We start from the raw sequence: 18707 nt of genomic DNA, 5'->3' as shown, positions 1-18707 counted from the left end.
TGATAACTCAGTTTGATTTGGTGACTAAAAATAATTATTTACACAGGCCAGCTCAGACTTTCAGCTAAAACAAATCATCTTTGGGAGGCAAACCAAGGCACTCTCTTTGTAAGGCACAAATTATTCCTCTTCATTGCTTTGCAGAGTAGGATAGAAAAGTGAAGAAGTAACCCTCAAAGCTCTGTTCTTTTGTTGTGATCATAGGATCTGTGGTATATGTAATATGTAATTTTGTTTATTAAAAAACACGTGTAGGATATAATAGAGGTGTAAACTGTTGATAAGCATAAAAAAAGGTCCCTCTGAAATTTCATTCCTGAGTCCCCATAAGTCAAGAGATGAAATGCAAAAAGTGAGAAGGCATTACCTCAAGACATCTGATGTAGTTTTAGAGTCAAGGGGGTGAGGAACTCGCTGAGAACTTCTGGCAGGTAGTAGTTCATCTGTCTGTGCTATGGAGATGTGATGATGCAACGAGGCCTGTGAAAGTAAAATCAAACGAAACAAAAAAGAACCATTTAACTCTTTGCATAGCAAGTATGAAGATTCACAGTGAACAAATACGCCCTGAATTGTCTCAGGACAGCTGGCAGTTCTCTGTGGAACCCACCAGGACCAAGTGCATTTTGAAGTTCCATAACGATTACACTTTTGAATAAAATGACTGCTTTTTCTGATTGGAATTAAGGACCTTTAAAAAGCATCCTGAATTCCACTCTTAATTTCAGTCAGGGAAGAAGTGATGAGGGAAAACACTTGGAGTATGTCAGTGTTTCTTTTTGCATTTCAGCAATATAGGATTTTAATTCTTCAAACTCTCCCATTTAGTAGACCCACCACGGAGAACCAGACCCACCACGGACTGAGATATCCAACCAGAACACAGCACAGCCTTCCTCTTGCTCTCTGCTACCGTGCCTTCTGAATAGCAATCAGTCTTTGTTTCTGGAGTGAGGTTTGTGCCTTGGTTTACACAGGAACAGAAAAGCGATTTCATATTGATCATGTGCCAGGGGTAGAGGCAACCATGTAAGCCTTTCAAGTGGGTAACTCAATAGACCACATGGCCTGCTGGGGCAAGACCTTGAGTTTGTGCTCTGCCAGTTGCAGCATGCACCTCAGAGGTGGAATGCTTCAGCTCAAAAAGACTTAATCCAAATCAGACAGAGATGACTTAAATCTTTACGTCTCACGTGTTGTGCAGGTTTCCTAACTGCAGCGCCATGCAGCACAAAGGAGACAGCACCAGCTGCTCTCTGAGCACTTACAAGTTACTGCACGAATTCAGCCCCTTGCTTTTATTAAAAATTGTCCAAACCGTAACAGTACATTCCAAGTCAAATTAAACATTTAATTCAGCTTGGATCTGAGAAAGCAATTGCGTTGGGTTAAGGGGGAAGGGTGGTGGCTCCTTCTCTCCAGTATAAATCTAGCATAGGCTTACAGAAGGAATTCATGGAGTTGCCTAGAGCTCTGCTGTGTTTTTAAAGCTGGAACTGAAACACAGCTTTTGTATTATTACTCATTCACAAAGAAAGGTAGTTTTAAGTTTAGGATAAAACTTCATCTCTAGGTCCAAAAATACAGTGCCTTATTTTTCACATTAGTTTGAGATCTCTATTCCACAGGTTTGGAGTGAAGCACATAATTCTGGGAAGCCTCTATGAAAACGTGGGGAACTTGGTAGGTGATCTCATTTAACTGAGTACTGCAGTACTTTGCCAACAGATGCTGAAATGAACATAAAGCCTGCCACACCAACTGCAACAATCATTCTCAAATTATCAGTCCTAAAATGGCTTTCTGGCATAAGAATTGAGAAATATTATACACCTTTACTCTGATGACTGCCTGATATACATGTTTGAGAGAATTTAGCTAAGAGACTTCACGAAATGCTTTGTATGTGTCAATTAAGCTGAGAATGGATAAATAAAATGTTACTATCTTAATTACTTTCTATTTTGCTTGCTCGAGTATCCACATGACTCTATCCAAGGCAGATTTTTCACCTTTTTTCCACGCTCACTAGCTGACAACATCCCAGTAAAAAACAGCATGTCACTCTACAGTGGTGAATGAATCTGTAGTATTTGATCCAGTTCAGCTATTGCAAGCAATATACCAGTACCTCTTGCAAGAAACAGCAGTCTTCTGCATTGGCAAATACCAGATAAACTCTGATACTACAGACAACGCCATGCAACTTTTTACATCTACAGGAATAGGAACACATAGCAAAAGCTCTGTGTGGGAGTGCTGCTCTCTAACCTTTTCATCTCTGTATTATGATATGATATGGCAGAATAGGAGGTAATGCGTCTCCTGTCGTGGGCTAACTGAAATTTAGGAAATTAAAATTGGGGAAGACTGGATACAGCATTGATGATTTTGTATTTAGAAGCTGCCAAACTATTCAATTTTCAGGTAATAGAGAGTAAATGCTAATAGCCAGCTGTCTTCAGTGAATTTATATCTGGAAATGTATTTCTTCATTATTTCCAACTGTCAGAAGAAGCAACACAAAGCTGTCATTTTCAAAGGAATTGTGTAGGATCTAAATACAATTCTTCCCCCCTTTCCACTGAGAAAGATCAGCAAGACAGACCTTCAGGAAGAGAGGACACTGGTTTTGTGCCTGAGGACAGGATGACCAGAACCACTGCGGAAGATTCTCAGCTTTGGCAGTCGACACGAAGTATCCGAGAGCAAGAGGCTGCTGCTTCAATTCTTCAGGGGCTTCTCTGGAAAGGAGACGTTCCCCTTGGCTCTGAAATAAGAATTGAAGGCACATTTGTCACTTTACGTCATTACATCTCCCTCCAATAACTTATGTTTTGCTTACTAATCAGTCTTGGATACAGTTCTGTCTTGCTATTAATGAGCTATCCTCCAGTCATCTGTGAATCTTTGTGCTTTCCTTTTTCCCTTACGCTTGGGCAACCAAACGGCAAGTTAAGATCCTACGCTGTGTTGAGCTTATGGGGAGGTGGCTGCTACAGGGTCTCTTAGAGGTAATGGACTCTGGCTATGAATCTGAACAGCTTCTGGTGGGCACACAGAGGAGAGCAGTACTGACTGTGGCGATACAGCCTCACCAAGTTTACATAGCCTGACAGAATTTTCCCATTCCTGGGAATACCAGTTTGAACTGACAAACATCCTGAAGGGAATGTTTGGGGAAGGATGTGTTATGCACCCAAGTATATAAGATACCCTTGGGTGCATATCCTTGATATAAGAATAACCTGGACAGAAGAAACTATGTTTTATATTTATACTACCAAGCAGATGAAGTATAGGAAAAAAAGAAACAGATGTCCCGCTTTCCTATTTGTATCATTTATTTATATACTGTATTTTGTAGTATTAGTTACTCATGTTCTTGCATAGTGACAAAACAGTTACTAAGAGACAGGAGTTAAGCAACTTTAAAAGGCTTTACTAGCAATTTCGTCAAACTTTGGGCTGCAGCCTGTCAGGATATACATCTGTGACTGTATTTCTGCAATCTAAATCCAAGTGAATCTTCCATACCTGAGGCTGATGGATAGGAACACCTGAGCGTGATCTTATTTACCATTATAGAAAAAGAGATAGATAAAGCCTTATGTATAATGAACTCCATTACCATATCTACAAGGGGTTCCTTGGGCATCAGAATAGGTGACTGCCATTACACACTAGAGTACATTCCTAAAATCAACCTTTATTGTTTTGCTTTCATTTTAATTTCAGAGTGGGGAAAACAAACAAACAAACAAACAAATCTGTTAAGTATTTTAGCTAGAAACTTATCCCAGAAGAACTGAGATGGCAGTCCATTTAATCCATACAGATTTTTTAAGCCAATAGATAAAGAAGATTTCACTGAACAGAAACTGGTTTAATCACAAAGCCTTCAATGGTAGCCCTTCAAGCAGGTCCTTCTCCACCAGCAGTATCTTGCTCAGTAATCAGAGGAAGTTAAACAGTCCATAAAGCCCAGAGAAGGTTGCAGCTCACCTGGCTGTGGGCGGCTGGAAAGCCTAAGTGCAGACCTTGAAACTGGCTGCTGAGCAGTCAGGACTTACACTGTTAAAGTGCAGCAATCAATTATGGTTTACATGGACGAAGGCTCGACCTTCCCTGCCCCACGAGGTAATGATCACACACTGCTGCTTTTTTAAAACCAAAAATTACACGTCAATTACTAGGCACTCGTTAATGGTTAAACTGAATTACTATGACGGGTTCATCTAGAAACGGCTCGTCCAGGTTTCTAAGCTCTTTGGTCATTAACCTTTCAGTGCTTTTCTTAAGGCACTTGGATGGAGTTCCACTGAGAATAAGTTTTTTAAATGCATTTTTTCTCCATGTGGCAGAGAATAGAGATTACTGAACAAGCTAAATAATGTAACGAGTGCTGAGTTGTGATTAACGGTTGGAGGGTTTGGTACTGGAATTTAAAACTTTTAATTTGCCCACATACCAGGTTGGAGTAACCAGAGACAGAAATTATTTAGCCTTTGATAAGTGGATTGGTGCATTAACAGAAACACGGTGGTTGCGTACAGTGATCACAAAATACAGCATTAGCATTTTTGTGGCTGATGCAAAAATGATCTTTCACTCACAGACCTCTATTAGGTGACCACTGAAGCACTCTGTCAGGGATCACAGGGAAAGCACAGGAAGGACTTTTCTCCTTCCAGGCAGTGAAAAACTGACATTTTGTAATCTTGAAAATCAGGCATCTTATTTACAACAAAAGTAACACACTGCTGTGAATGCATTGCTTCTAGAGTAAAACTGCTCTGCAGGAAATTATGAAGCACCTTACATTTCTCCATATTTTTAATGGAAAACTGAAGGACAACTAAGGCTCTTACACAACTAAATGGCATGAGTAAGAGCTCCATCGAACTAAGGCTGATTCAAAAAGTACCTTGATTTACCAAAAATGATTTGCATTTTAAGTAACCACTTATGTTGGAACCAACTTTATAAAAGCCACTTCAAACAAAAATAACTTACAAACACTTTGTGCTCTGGGCTAATTTTTACTAAGAAAACAACATTTGCATAAACATGCAGCACCTGTGAAGTTTAAATGGATAGGGTTTTATTAATAGGACAATTATCTCCCTTGTCCCTCCCCTGGAAATTCATGCGATCAGAGCCGTCATGTCATCTCTTTTCTCACAGACTTGTCACTTTGTGTCAGGGATATCCCATTCTCCAGAGAAAAATGGATGATTAGAGATTAATTTTATACAAGGTGACTAAATACAGCTCTGTCACAAGAAAGCAAAGCCTCCTCTCTTTCTCTCAGTTGTCTTGTATGTAACAATTAACTTTAAAGTTGGAGATGTAAATGGTCACGGCAGAGGCATCTTTTACAATAGTACTTAGCTAATATCTCCAATTCTAACATTAATTTCAGCTTGCTGTTGATCAAACAACATCTAAAAATCAACAGTGCAAATAAAAGGCTTTGTTGGAGAGTTTGGGTTTTTCTGTTTAATTTTAAGTAGCAAATCCACAGAAGTGCCTCGGCCTTACCCTACTGTGTTGGTAGTGAGATCCTACTCCAATGCCAGATGGGGATCCAGGGGAAGGAACAGGGGAAGAATTTGGTGAAGAGTGAAGGTTCCCTGTTATTAAAATTCGGATGTCATTGTCCATGTCATCTGGGAACGGGAGGTCAAACATATCATCTGGAAAGGAAAGAAAGAAAAAATCAATTTCAATCTGCTGTGTCCATTCCTATCACAATACTGTTGTAATTTATGGTCATTTTTTAATAGACACTTCAGACAGATGAAAGCAGTGATAAACATTTTACTATTTTACTGTTGAATCCTTCCTAGTACCTTTGATTGCAACCGCACAGACTTGGAAGCAGAGGCTGGCTTGCACCTATTAAAATCATGTATTTTACCAACAGTCAGAGAGCGAACAAAGCTCCCATTATGCCGATGCAACAACAATCCAAACTGAGCTTTGTAACAGACAAAATCACACCTCTTTGCAGTTGCTCAAAGAAATCCCATTAAAATATGTATTTGGAATAGGTTGAACAAACCTATGTGAGTTACCTTCAGCAGGTACTGCTCTTCAGACCTGTGCTACACAGCAGTGCCTCAGCATATTTGCCCCATATTTGCTGGGAGCAGTCTCAGCAATTTCAAGGAAGCTGCTCACATCATCAGGTAGCGCTCAGCAGAATAAGGCAGCAAGGCCTGCTCCATGCTCACATGCAATGTACTTTCATGATCATTTCAAATTTCCTACAATTCAGCTTTCAACATTTTACTTTCATCTCAGAAATTAAACGCAGTTTTATTATCATAGCTTGCTATTTTAATTTGCCTTATGTTAATTTGTGGGAAGGCAGTAAAGATACACATAAAATGTGTTTGCATTCTATGAGAAGTACATTCCTTCGCTCAGTCATTTGGAACACAATATTATGGTAATATGGGTGATTTACATGACGGAAAGCCAAGACATGTGGAACACACAGCAGAGAACTACAAACATCACAATACAGTTCAAACGTTTTTTACTCGTCCAGATTTTTCAGCAAAGATGTTTAAACAGTAATAATGACATCAGAAGTACCTTCTGGGGGAATAAAAAGGGACACTGGGAGCTGTCTGACTTAAGTGGATTAATTAGAATTGCAGCCAGATTTATAGTAAAATGCACATACCATAAGTACAAGTAGTACAATTCTACATAGTTTAAGAAGTGCTGTACAATAAATGTTTTCTCTTGAAAAACAATTTGCTTCATATGAAAATGGAAAGGAATGCGTGTCTTGAATTAATTTATTTCAACCTGAAGCCCTAGTGCTGGAATAGGCAGGTGATTGTTTTTCTTCATCTTCTGAATAGAAAGACTGGATTGCAAAAAGCAATGAATTAACTCAGTTTATTAACTTCTGTCCTACAGCCTCACTGAAGAAAACAGAACTAATGTCATGCTCTGCTTAGCCTCCAAAACATAAATGAGATGGCTAATAGCATAGGAAGCAGTTTAATCATTAAGTAGAACAGAGTTAAGAAAATTAAATTTAACACCATTTTGGAAAACGCCAGTTCTTGTACCTGATTCTAATTAGCATCTGAAGCACTAAAGGGCAGGTTAATGCAGGTTAAATATTCCTCAGCACAGCATTCAGTCAGGATTCTGGGGCCTTGAGAGGATAGCTGCTTAAGTATTAAGGGGGTAACTTCCCTTCTGTGAGGCCCACTGAAATTCCAGGAGGAAAAGATCAAAGCAGACTCTCATTAAAAATAGTGTGCCCTTCCACCTCCCTATACTGTAACTTACCTCAATGGAACGTTTCTATTCAAAATGACTACGTAGTTTAAATTATTTTACAACTATTTTAAAAAATTTATGGCAAAACAGTTAGAAAAATACTTATTATGAAGTATTAAACCTTGGAAATACAAAAGATAGAGGTAAATATGCTTAAAAACCCACACTGCTAATAATAGAGCTCTCACAGCTTGGTTGGTCTATTTTGCATACTTTTACAGGAAGATAAAAACTCTAAAACAAATGCCTTTCCTCCTCACAAGCCTTCCATGCTACAGACCATGAAGCACACACCCCTGCCATAGATCAGCTTGGCCTGACTGAGTCATGAGTTAATCACAATGACAAGAGGAAGCATTTTGTAGCCTGTGTCATTTTGTGTACTGATTAACCAATATCTCTTTTTAGAGTGGATCAGTAGGATTCTCTGAACACAAAGCTCATAAAAACATAGTGCACTATTCTTTATAAAGCAGGTATTGTTTGTTCTCTTTACATCAGAGTGGAATGGGGTCCATTGGAGAAGAAAGGTCCATTCAGTTCTTACTGCTAACAGGAACACCTCTGCTTGTGTTCCGAACAGGACACCAGACACATGCTGACTTACCATTAGTTGGACTGAACCCATCCTCATTGGGGTAATTTGCTGGTGCTACCTGGATAGTAGCAGAGGTTGGGAAAACAAGGATGTGTGTACAGGAGGCATCCTGCGGGGTATTCAGCTGAGATGACTGGAGGTTCAGTGCAGTACTTCGTCCAAACACTGATCCCATAGTGACAGCATCTTCCAGAAAGAAGCAAAGGCAGAGGCACTAATTTGCATCATCTTCAAAATATGCTTTCAATGTCCAATTAAATTTCTAAACATCTAATCTTGATTTGCATGCTAATAAAAATGTTTAAAGGTTCTTATCTTAAAAAGAATAAATTACCAGAAAAGCCTGAAATTAAGATCACAAGTCATACAGATAACATTTAACTATGTGAATTCCCATGCACTACCCCACCTTTCAATTGTGCTGCCCCTTAATCAAAGATTTGTTTGTTAAACGATCAAGGCAAATTCATTTTGGACACACACATCTGTAGAACTCCAAATTACGCAATACACCCCACTTTGGTTGGCAGTGAAAGAGAAACAACTTGCCACCTACTTTCTCACGTTACAGAACTTCTGTTTTGAAAGTTATTCAACTTGGTAATTTTCAAGCTCATTTACTTCCTGTTCCATGTAGTAAACTTTTCTATATAAACTAAAAACCGGGGTAGTTTGTAAGGATACCTCAACATATACACAAAAAGTATGTGCTTAAGGAGTACAAAAAACATGGAAAGGGGAAAAATGCAGCATGGAAAGGCCTCAAACTTCAAAACATTTCAATTGAAGCCTATAGACCAATGCTTACAAAAGAATTATCTAAAAACATTCTTAAGTATATGAAATGTCCAGCAGATTTACCCTTACCCTCACTTCCCTGGCCTCCAACTCTTTCATATGATAGACTGTAACAGCGTCTGCATTCCTCCCTGCATAATGGTTTCTACAACACCACATTTCAGCTGATGAGAACTGGGTGATTTGGAAACATGACCTCCTCAAAGAAAAGGTCATCAGATTGTCAGGGGCACAAAGTAATCTCTTCTCCTAGGAGTTGAGGCACCTGACAATGCAACCCTCCCTGAAATTGTTGGGAACTCTGCTGGCTCAGCTTATTTTCTACCACATTCAGCTGTGCTGGGCAAAGTCTTGGTTGGGATCAAAAGACTCCCAAAATCAACATGCTTCTTACATGCTAAGACCAAAGAAGAGAAGTTAAATCAGCTGGATAATATTCACCTGGCATGACAACAAATGACCCCTGTGGCTCCATGGCAACTAAGCAGGCACTGAGGATTGAAGGAGAGTCTGCTGATGAGATGCCGCACATGCGGCACACCTCCTTCAGCTGTTTGCTGATTGTCTGCAGGGAACATTCCCCAAGGAGGATACTCCAGTCTGAAACAAAGCAAATTTAGACAGAACAGATAATGAGGAGAATATGAGGGATAACAAATTCCCTTAACAGGGCAGGCAACATCCCTTCTTCCTTGCACATACTGCATGGGCATTTAATTGGTGCTTCTTGCCCCAGAGTAATTCTTTATGCTTTCAGACTGAACTGTTACTTACTGTGCACTGTTCTTCTAGTTTTTTACCACCTTATGAAATACAGAATCTCTTACGATAAGCTAACTAGAGGAATTCACATCACATTAATTTCTTATGATAAAAGGACATTCACTCATGAAATGTCTATGTACTCTTATCTAATTTCTCCTAACGTTTGAGCTAAGGAGATGAGTGAAGATGCAGAGCACCTTCTCAGAATCCCATTTTTTGGCCAATCAGCCAAGAGCTGACTAGTGGCCACAGCCATTAGAGAAGGAAGAGGAGTTGCCAAATGCATAAACTAGTAAGAAAAATCACTGCTGAAATGAAGCAAGGCAGTTCCTCCCCTTGCAGTGTTAAGGGATTATTAATCTAAATTTCTCAGCTTTAAAGGTTCCCGATCAACTCTGTAAATCATCCTGCTCTGCAAAACAACCAAAACCACTGACAGTGACAGTGCTGGCATCACACACCTTTTAATTCCCCATGGCCAAGGCGACCAAGCCGCCCTATGACAACTCTCCAAGGCAGTGATGTCATTTGTACAATACCAATACACCATTCCCACAGCTTCTGCAGACCGATTTTACGTGCAGACAACTTGCTCCTCCTGGACCTGTAGATTAACAGAGAAAAAAAAAACACAAGTTACAGAGAATCCAGGATAATACTCATATTTCTACTCTACACAATTATGTAATTGCTTAAGATCTATAGAAGCTCTTACAGTTCTTTAGAGTGCCTAGCTTACCTTCCTCATATGAAGCAGACAAGTATCTGTCTGCTTTCAGTACTGGCATTGCAATGGTAGTGAGAGGTGTCAATACACTGAATAACATCCAAGTTGTTCTCAAAGGTAAGATTTGTAGGTAGCATTTGTGAAACAAGTGTAATACAAGAATGTTTTTTGCCCTCTCTGGTTTTTAAGTTTACGACTATAAAATGCCAATTTAAACATTATCACTGCTAACATTATCATGATAACAACATGAAATAACACCAGAATGGGATGTGCAAGTAACAAATGCAGTGAGGGATGAGAGTGAGGTCTGACAACTACAGACCTAGATTTAGTGCAAAAAAATCAAGGTTTCTACCTGTTTGGTAAATCAATATTAACTATGCAGGTTTCCAGCAATTCACCATGAAGATCCGTGCAGGATGCCAGAAGCCAGCGCTGGTCATGAGACAAACAGTAGCCAACAAAAAGCACGTTGTATTTCTGACTGGCCTCTCCAAACGTTTCTCCCAGCTCTGTCTGTTTGTCCTTGATGGGTGCCAGTATGAAAGGAGGTGAGTATAGCTGAATCGGGCTGGGCCTCTGCAATAAAGTCAACATAATAATCAGCAGATATATCTATAACTATTTCACGCAAGAAACATACAACACAGATTGGCAGCAAGTACAGAAAAATATGAGTTTGAAACAATGGACAGATTGAAGACATTCACAGTCAAAAGAGATTCTGGAAAATGGGGTGATGTAGACAAATAATTCCTGCTAGTTAAAACTGGTGTAACTCAAAACTTATCTGAGGATTCCTTTATATATATAGGGAAACTAAGGAATGAAACAGTCTTTGCACAAGCTGCTATCCATCTCCAAGACAAGGAGGACCTGAAACCTGTACTTCTATATATTATTTGCTCAAATCAATGACATCTTCTCACTTTCATCCATTCACATACTAACTGCATGGATGAGGTCTGACGTAAAGTATCGGGAACTTAAAAACATTAAATTCAGAGCTCAAATTACTTCATTCTATCTGGGCATTAGGTATATCATACTTTCAGGAACGGTAGGCATGATGTCTGAAATTCACTAAGCCTTTTTTATCTCAGTTTCCTTTCAGAAATACTTTGGCCTTTGATACAGCTGAACTAATTAATCAGATCCTCTGTATGCATTATACTGCTTATCTTTAAGAAATAAGCTACCACTAGCCCCTCAGAAATCTAACATGTAGGAGTCTGTAAGAAATCAAGGCCATTTAATAATGTTTAATGATAAGAGGAGGCAAATCAGCATTGTAAGTAACTTCATGTACAGTTCTCCTACTGAGTCTGATAGAAGTAAATCATTAAATCTTTCCTTTTTTTCATCAAACACAGAAGGCTTAGACTAGAAGGGACCTCCTCCTCAAAGTAGGGACAATTAGATAATGTTACCCAGGACTTTGGCCAGGCAAACTGCCAGGGCAGCCTTTTCCAGTGTTGGATCACCAATGGCTGAGAGTTTTTATTTAAACTGAATTTCCTGTATTTCAGTACGTGCTGCCACTTCAGCTCTCTAGGCCTCTTTTCAGATGTCAGATGCTCCAGTCCTTTCATCATCTCTGTGGCCCTTTGCTGGATTCGCTTCAGACGCAGCACTACAGGTGTGGTCTCAGCAGTGCCGAGGAGTGGGGAATAACCACCTCCCTGGCTCAGCTGCCAGCACCCTTGCTAATGCAGCACAGGGTGCTGCTGGCTCACTTTGCTGTGAGGGCACATTGCTGGCTTACATTCAACTTAAACAACAGGGCCCCAGGTCATCTTCTGCACAGTTGCTTTCCAGATGCCAGGCCCCAAACCTGTCTTTGCTTTATAATGCCTCTCTGACAAGACATAATTAACAATTTAGAAATAAGGTATTTTCCTAAATTTTCAGGCAAAGTTTGGGAGTTTGCAGTGCAGACGGAGAGCAAGCGTATGGAGAGGAGGCATCTCACTAATGATGCTGAATGCAAACAGATGCTCATGAAAACATTTATCCTCCTATTCTTCTAACTTCTGTCTCTTCAGAAATGCAAAATACAAGTTAACAAACTCATAAAAACAAAGGTTGCAGTGTTTTCCTTGACACACTGTGAAGAACCATATTTCTGCTTATGTCATTTTCTAGAAGTATACCACCTTGGCAACAGTACAGTTACATTCATTAGATGGAGGAAGATACTTGCAGGGGTCTTGCAAGTTTATTGCTCTTCCCCTTACACCCAGCTATGCTGATGTCTGACTATTGCAACTTGCTGCTAAATACATTGTGTGGAACAGGCATCCTTTTGATGGAAGAATGAGGTCAGAGTGCAAAGAGGATATGCCTGGGGTGCTACTGCTTTCAGCCATCTCCATTGATTGCTTCTGGTTTCATATCAGTAATGAAACACACTCATATTTTGTTTTTCTGATTATTTTGAAACTAGGTTTTTAAACCCTAACAAGCACATCTTGACCCCAAGGTAAGTGTTTAAGTGTTGTGCTGGCTCATTAAATCAGATGGATTCGTCATTGTTATCTTTCGAAGAATGAGAAATATTCACAGAAAGCAGGATGGGTTATTATCCTTCTGAAATCCCGGATATTTCAGAATCAGCGCTTGAATATTTACAGTTTAAAAAAGCAGATGAAAGATAAGCCCACTGAAGTAGGGGGATTTCTCCATTACCTCAGAGAATTAGTGTAATACACATAATCATGCACAGCAAATTATTTCATATATATGCATACATATACAAATGACAGACATAAATACTTTCTTGTAGGTCTTAACACATACAAAAGCTACAAAACATCTCTGAATCCCAAAGAACATATATTTCTTCTTTCTTCATTCAAAGTGTAAAATCAACCTTTTACTTTAATTCAAAACCTTAAACTTGACATTTTTTAAAAGCAAGTAGCCTGGAATATTTCTTATTAGTTTCTATTTATTATCTTACCTTTTCCCTTTGAAAGAATATTTTCTTATTGAGACAAGTAGTTACAATTTATTAGCAAGCTTTTATTTCTTGACACTAATACTGACCTCTGGATTTTTGAGGGTCATCTCGATGCTGGCAGCTGGCCCAAAGCCTGTGAGAGACTTGATGTGAATCTGTGTGGGCAATGGCCTCCTGCATTGGCAGTACACTGAAAATGCCAAAGACTTCAAGTGCTGAATGTAGAAAACCTGTTCATCCTTCATTGTCTGCAGCATGTACTGGCAAGGCACAATCTATGTAATTCATATAAACAATAAAACATGATTAAACGTCTTCAAAGAGCTGTTCATTAATACCGACCCCACCCAGACTCACGCATCCATCAGCCCATGGCCTGTTGTATTCAATTATTTTCATTATTGTGCCTGTTGTTTCCCACCAGGGATGCCATATTTTGCATGAATGATGGCACCAGTTACTATCTATATTCCACTATACAGAAGTGCTGATTCCATTATGGTGATATATTTTAAGGTTGTGAAATTTTAGCTAAAACCCAAGATTCATTTGCTGTTCATATGTGAATTGGCACTACAGTATCATTCTTACTACTGTAGAGAGCAGAACTTAAATTACAAGGTTTTCTGTGGTTTGAGAGCCTTTCAGTAGCTGGGCTTTTCCAACACTGTGAATTGTAATACATATGTACAAGTAATTTGTTTTGGTATATTTTGAAAGAGCATTCAGCTTTTGTTCACTGCAGGTGAAAATGCAGAACTAGAGGCATTAACTGTGTTGAAAAAGAGTGTTCTGTAGCTGAGAATGTGCTCTATCAAATAGTATTATTGTGCTCTTTGCATCTTCCATAGTTTCCATGGAAATAAGTAGGAGGCATCACTTGTGGAGCGATCCAAGTATGTAGCACATACAGCTGTGAGAATATTGGGCTGAGATTACGTCCCTCAGTGAAAATTGCCTGTTTTGACACTGTTTTGACTTCAGATTTGTAAAACGCCACATGTTCTGAGAAACAAGTAGTAAGTGCCCAGGCAACAAACAGCACGTCTCAGAAGTCTGTAAGCACATTCATCAGTTGTCCTACACAGACTAAAATACAACTTCAGAACGCAGTTTATATGTTTTTGCTTTTTCAGATATCGCAGTGTCAAAAATTAGCAGTATTTTTAGCATCTTCATCTCTGTATCCATTAAATTGCCAAAAGACTGCCACAATTTGCAATTGGGACTGATATTCAGTTCATCCTCTACACACAAAGTGTTTTGGTGACAGTTTTCCATCAATCATAAAAAAATGACACATATTTGCTCAATATTATGCTCAACCTGAGATGCTACAATAGCTCCTGATTCATCCTTTAGTTAAAATGAAATATTTTTAAGGTAAGTTGAGCATAAGTGAATAAGGCACTCAAAAATTCTTCACGTGCTGCTTCTTGCATGTGCTGCACACATGCATGCACAGCTCATAATTTCTGGCTTTTCATTCTCCTCTGCAGTTATTTAGGCTGAACTGCCAGCCGTGAAAGAAGAGGCATGGCAAAATGTAGCCAGTCTGGGCAATAGGCCAAGCTCTGTTTCTGACTACACAAATTCAATTCTTCAGTAATTCCATAGTAAGTAATTATTATTATACGCCAAGTTACACGGTAAATTATTTTTAAGAAGCAGATAATAACAATACTACAGTTAAATTATGCATTAAATGTCTGGTTGCACATACCTCTTTTGGATTAAACAGTATAATTCAGAGAGAATATAAAGAGCAAACAATTTAACATGCAAAGAAATTGAAGGAGAAAATGAACTTTTTTCCCTTGGTGATGGCTACTCAAGTTGCAAGTTAAATGACAGACATCCCTCTTCAAAAAGCATCTAATGTGTTTGATTGCTAGAACCATGCAACACACTTGTTGAAGGATATGGTGTCTGCTCTAAATTAATCTCATCATCAAAACAAGTGCAAGTTTTGTGCTTCTAACTATGTAATTTGAAACTATTTCTGAGATTTGATATATTATCTTGCATTTTGTCTCTTTCAGTACAACAATAAAAATATGCTGTGATATAATGGCTCCCACATACAAAGGTGCAGAACGAGGTAGAATTACCTGGAGAATGAAAGAATTCCTCATATTCTCAGGCAAGTTATCCAGCATTTCTGTGTAGCATCTCATCAAACTCAACAGCCAAAAGTTGGTTGAGGCTGATTCCTCATCTGCAGTGTAGGTAAAAGGATCCACCATGTAGATGACAACTGCTGGAGGATAGGCATTGCTGTCCGCAGACTCTGGTTCAGTGGGAATCCCTATTCTCTCCCTCTCTGTAACACTAGAGATATGCATGTTGTTAAATTCAAATGTAAATTAGAGTTGTTAAGTATGGCTTTTGGAGTAAAAGAATATGAGGTCAAAGCAGGGGTGTAGTAAATGAGTCTTGTGTTCAGAAGCAAAACTAAAAACAATGGTAACTGAGGAAGGATGACTTTTACCCCCAGACACTTCATTCAAAGCACTCATTAGAAATTATGCACTCAAGACACCATGAATTCTAATACAAAAATCATTTAACGCAATTAGTATAGTTTAGGCCTGAGGAATATGGAAAAGGTGACTAAATATTAAGTCCACGAATTTTCTTATGTTTGTGCTTGCTCAGTTTTGGAGTTGCTTGGGGTTTTCTTTTGCAAGAGAAGGAATTGAGAACCAAAGTAATATTCATGGAGACTGAAGTGACTCTGATTAGTTACAGAAAAGGTTCCCTTGGTAATGGAGGGAGCAACTGAATGTTTTTAACTTTGTAAAATACTCCTCCATGCCTCAACCGTGACGGGGAGGCTCAACATCTGTAAGTGATAAAAGCAGCTCAGACTCACTTTGTCAGAAACCCCACTGCAATTGATAGAGGTATTTTGCATAGATGCAGCGAACAGATGTCTTAAGAATAACCCAAACCAGTACAGGATGTGGGCTTTTCACTTAAGATACAGGAACTCCACAACATACATCATAACTATTAGTAATATGCATTATTACAGGAGTAATGAAAAACATGTTCGTTCAGGAAGTCACTTACATAAGACATTTAAAACATTTTCCTAATTTTATGTTTGATGGATGACTACAATAAGGTCTTTATTTTCAAGTAACAGTAATACAACCCTTCTTTCATACCTCACAATGTATCTGCACAAAAAGCACTTGCAATACAAGATATTTAGGAAAAAAAACCAACACCATGGATCTTATTTTGTTTCTGTTAATATTATAGGCACAATAGAGTTGCCCACCTAAGAGGTGTAAGGTGCCATATGAGATACCCTGCAGAACCAGACAGTAGTGAGATGGAGCCAGTAGATATGGGCACTGAACTTAAGACACCTTGTGTTTTTCTTGAAGTGCAAACTCAGTCCAGGTGGCCATCTCAAACAGAACCATGTTCATGTAGTTGACTCAAGCTTAATTTCTTATAATGAAATAGGGAAGTTATTTTTTCCAACTTCTCTCATCAGCAATGAAGGTAGATTTAGGTTGGGTATAAGGAAAGAGCCTTTTGCAGCGAGTGTGGTAAGACACTGGCACAGGCTGCCCAGAGAGATGGGGGATGCCCTGTTCCTGCAAACACCCAAGGTCAGGCTGGACAGGGCTCCGAGCACTGGATCGATCTGTAGGTGTCACTGTTCAGTTCAGGGGAGCTGGACTAGAAGTCCCTTCCAACCTTAAAGATTCTATGATGCTATGACTAGAAATGAATTAAAAAAGACCCTGTTTCATTTACATCTGGACAGTGGTACTGCACACATCCAAGGCTCTTTCCATTTCAATGACTTAGAAAAAGATGATGAGCTGTATGAAAGCAGGAAAAGATTGGTTTTATTTGTATTTTGAGTAATTTGAGCACTTACCCTTCCTGTCCTTCTTGTTGCTGTTGTGATAGGTTTTGACCTGCATCTGTGTCTCCTCCAGGACCTGTGCTTCCTTGTGAGCGATCTGCCGCATTTCCCCCAGTGCTGGTGTTCTGCCCTGAACCAATGTTTCCACTAAACCCTGGAGTAGGGGTAGTGCTCATCTGGTTAACGCCGGGTGTTGCAGAAGATGCTGACAGCTGTGGCACAGAGGATCCAGAGGATGAACTACCTCCTGCAGGAAGGCTAGTGGTCCCACCGTTGGGTGTGGAGTTAAAAGAACTGCCTGTTGGTGGTGCCCCAGAAGTGGAAAGACATGATGAGTTTGAGGGTACAGGTCCAGTGCTCCCAGGTATTGTCTGCGTCTGGCTTGCTGGCGCTGGGGTTTGGTACTTCGGTGGTAGCAACAGGCTGCTGTCAAGCTGCAGAGTGGCTAAATAAGGTGCTGAAATGACATATAAAAAGGAAAGGAGATTAATGACAGTCTTAGATAAAAGTGAGCTGGATTAACCATAAAGTCATACATTTTTTTTCTATGCCTTTAGAGTATTCAAAGAATGTACAAAAGCTAAGTGAATATAATCTCCATTATAAATATTAAGCTTGGAGTCCACTCTTCAGTGTTTCAGTTCAACTGATGTGAATCAGATGGCTGTAGAAACAGGACTGACTCTGCAGAGCTTTGTGGATCAAAGTCAGTACTGACATGTTATTACCTCTGGTTTGACTATGTTAGGATAACACCCCTACTTGGTGTTTGGCTCTGCCATCTACTATAGGTTATCTTTGTCGGACTGAAAATCTAAAAGGCCTTTGTACTTGAGCTACAATAGCATCAAATCCTAATGTAGTTATTTCTGCTCCTGAGCATCAGAAAAAGATATCACAGCAATCACTTTCAAATGCCATGCATGTGCTATATATTTCTACATGTAAACCTAGAGTCCTTATGTTAAGGAATAACTTCTCCCTCTCAGTTTTGTGGTAAAATAAAACTAAAAGCAGAATGGATGTAAAAACTTGGTTATTCATATATATTTATCATTCAATAATAATATTTATAATATTATATTTATATAATATATTGATAATATTTATCATTCAAAATAAACAAGCACTATTATGCTCTGCCAAACTTTCCTCAAAGGATGGGATGAGGCATTCAGCAGTCTGTGGAACTGAGCAAATAATTCTCATCTCTGTATGCTTTCACAAACTTCCTTTCCCCAACAATAGGTCACCAGTGTTCTCAGTAAGCAGACTTAATCATAGCCAGTCCTTTCCCAGAATGAAGGGAGTAAGAGCTGTTCAAGAAACCATTCACAATTCCTCGTTTTTTTAAAACAAAAGTGGTTTGTGCACCTCAGTTCAAGTTTAGATGTATGTGACTGGTTCTCTGTGATCACTGCCTATCTTGCTAACCAGCACTGTCTCAGCAGAAGTATTGCCAGTGACACTTCAGATGGGTCCCTGTCTCAGGCTCAGATCTTATTTCTCAGTCAGGTATGCCATACATGTTACACTCCTTCTGGAATGAAACGAGACAAAACCTGGGAGCAATGCAGATCTCAGATGAGGCCAGAGACTTCTCAACCAGGACCTGTTTTTTGATAGCCCAGCAAACTTCTACACTCTTTCA

General features: G+C 39.3%; 1 protein-coding gene across 3 annotated transcripts in view; it reads right to left on the bottom strand.

Annotated features, from left to right (window-relative positions):
• Nucleotides 1–18707, bottom strand: part of MED13L (mediator complex subunit 13L) — a 164263-nt gene that overhangs the window by 3783 nt on the left and 141773 nt on the right. For all 3 annotated transcript variants that reach the window (XR_001558545.2, XM_015878154.2, XM_015878156.2), the window contains 10 exons: nt 17069–17513; nt 15276–15495; nt 13251–13439; nt 10558–10781; nt 9934–10076; nt 9149–9307; nt 7919–8095; nt 5545–5699; nt 2609–2770; nt 368–480 (listed from right to left, as the gene is read on the bottom strand). Coding sequence is in view for 2 of the 3 variants with exons in the window: in XM_015878154.2 (XP_015733640.1) it covers nt 368–480; nt 2609–2770; nt 5545–5699; nt 7919–8095; nt 9149–9307; nt 9934–10076; nt 10558–10781; nt 13251–13439; nt 15276–15495; nt 17069–17513 (1987 nt within the window). In the remaining variant the exon portion in view is untranslated. The remainder of the gene's footprint in view (nt 1–367; nt 481–2608; nt 2771–5544; nt 5700–7918; nt 8096–9148; nt 9308–9933; nt 10077–10557; nt 10782–13250; nt 13440–15275; nt 15496–17068; nt 17514–18707) is intronic.

Source organism: Coturnix japonica, chromosome 15 (assembly GCF_001577835.2).
Source record: "Coturnix japonica isolate 7356 chromosome 15, Coturnix japonica 2.1, whole genome shotgun sequence".
Lineage (NCBI taxonomy): Eukaryota > Metazoa > Chordata > Aves > Galliformes > Phasianidae > Coturnix > Coturnix japonica.
The sequence above is the reverse complement of the archived record's forward strand: the minus strand, read 5'-3'. Positions and strand labels throughout refer to the sequence as shown.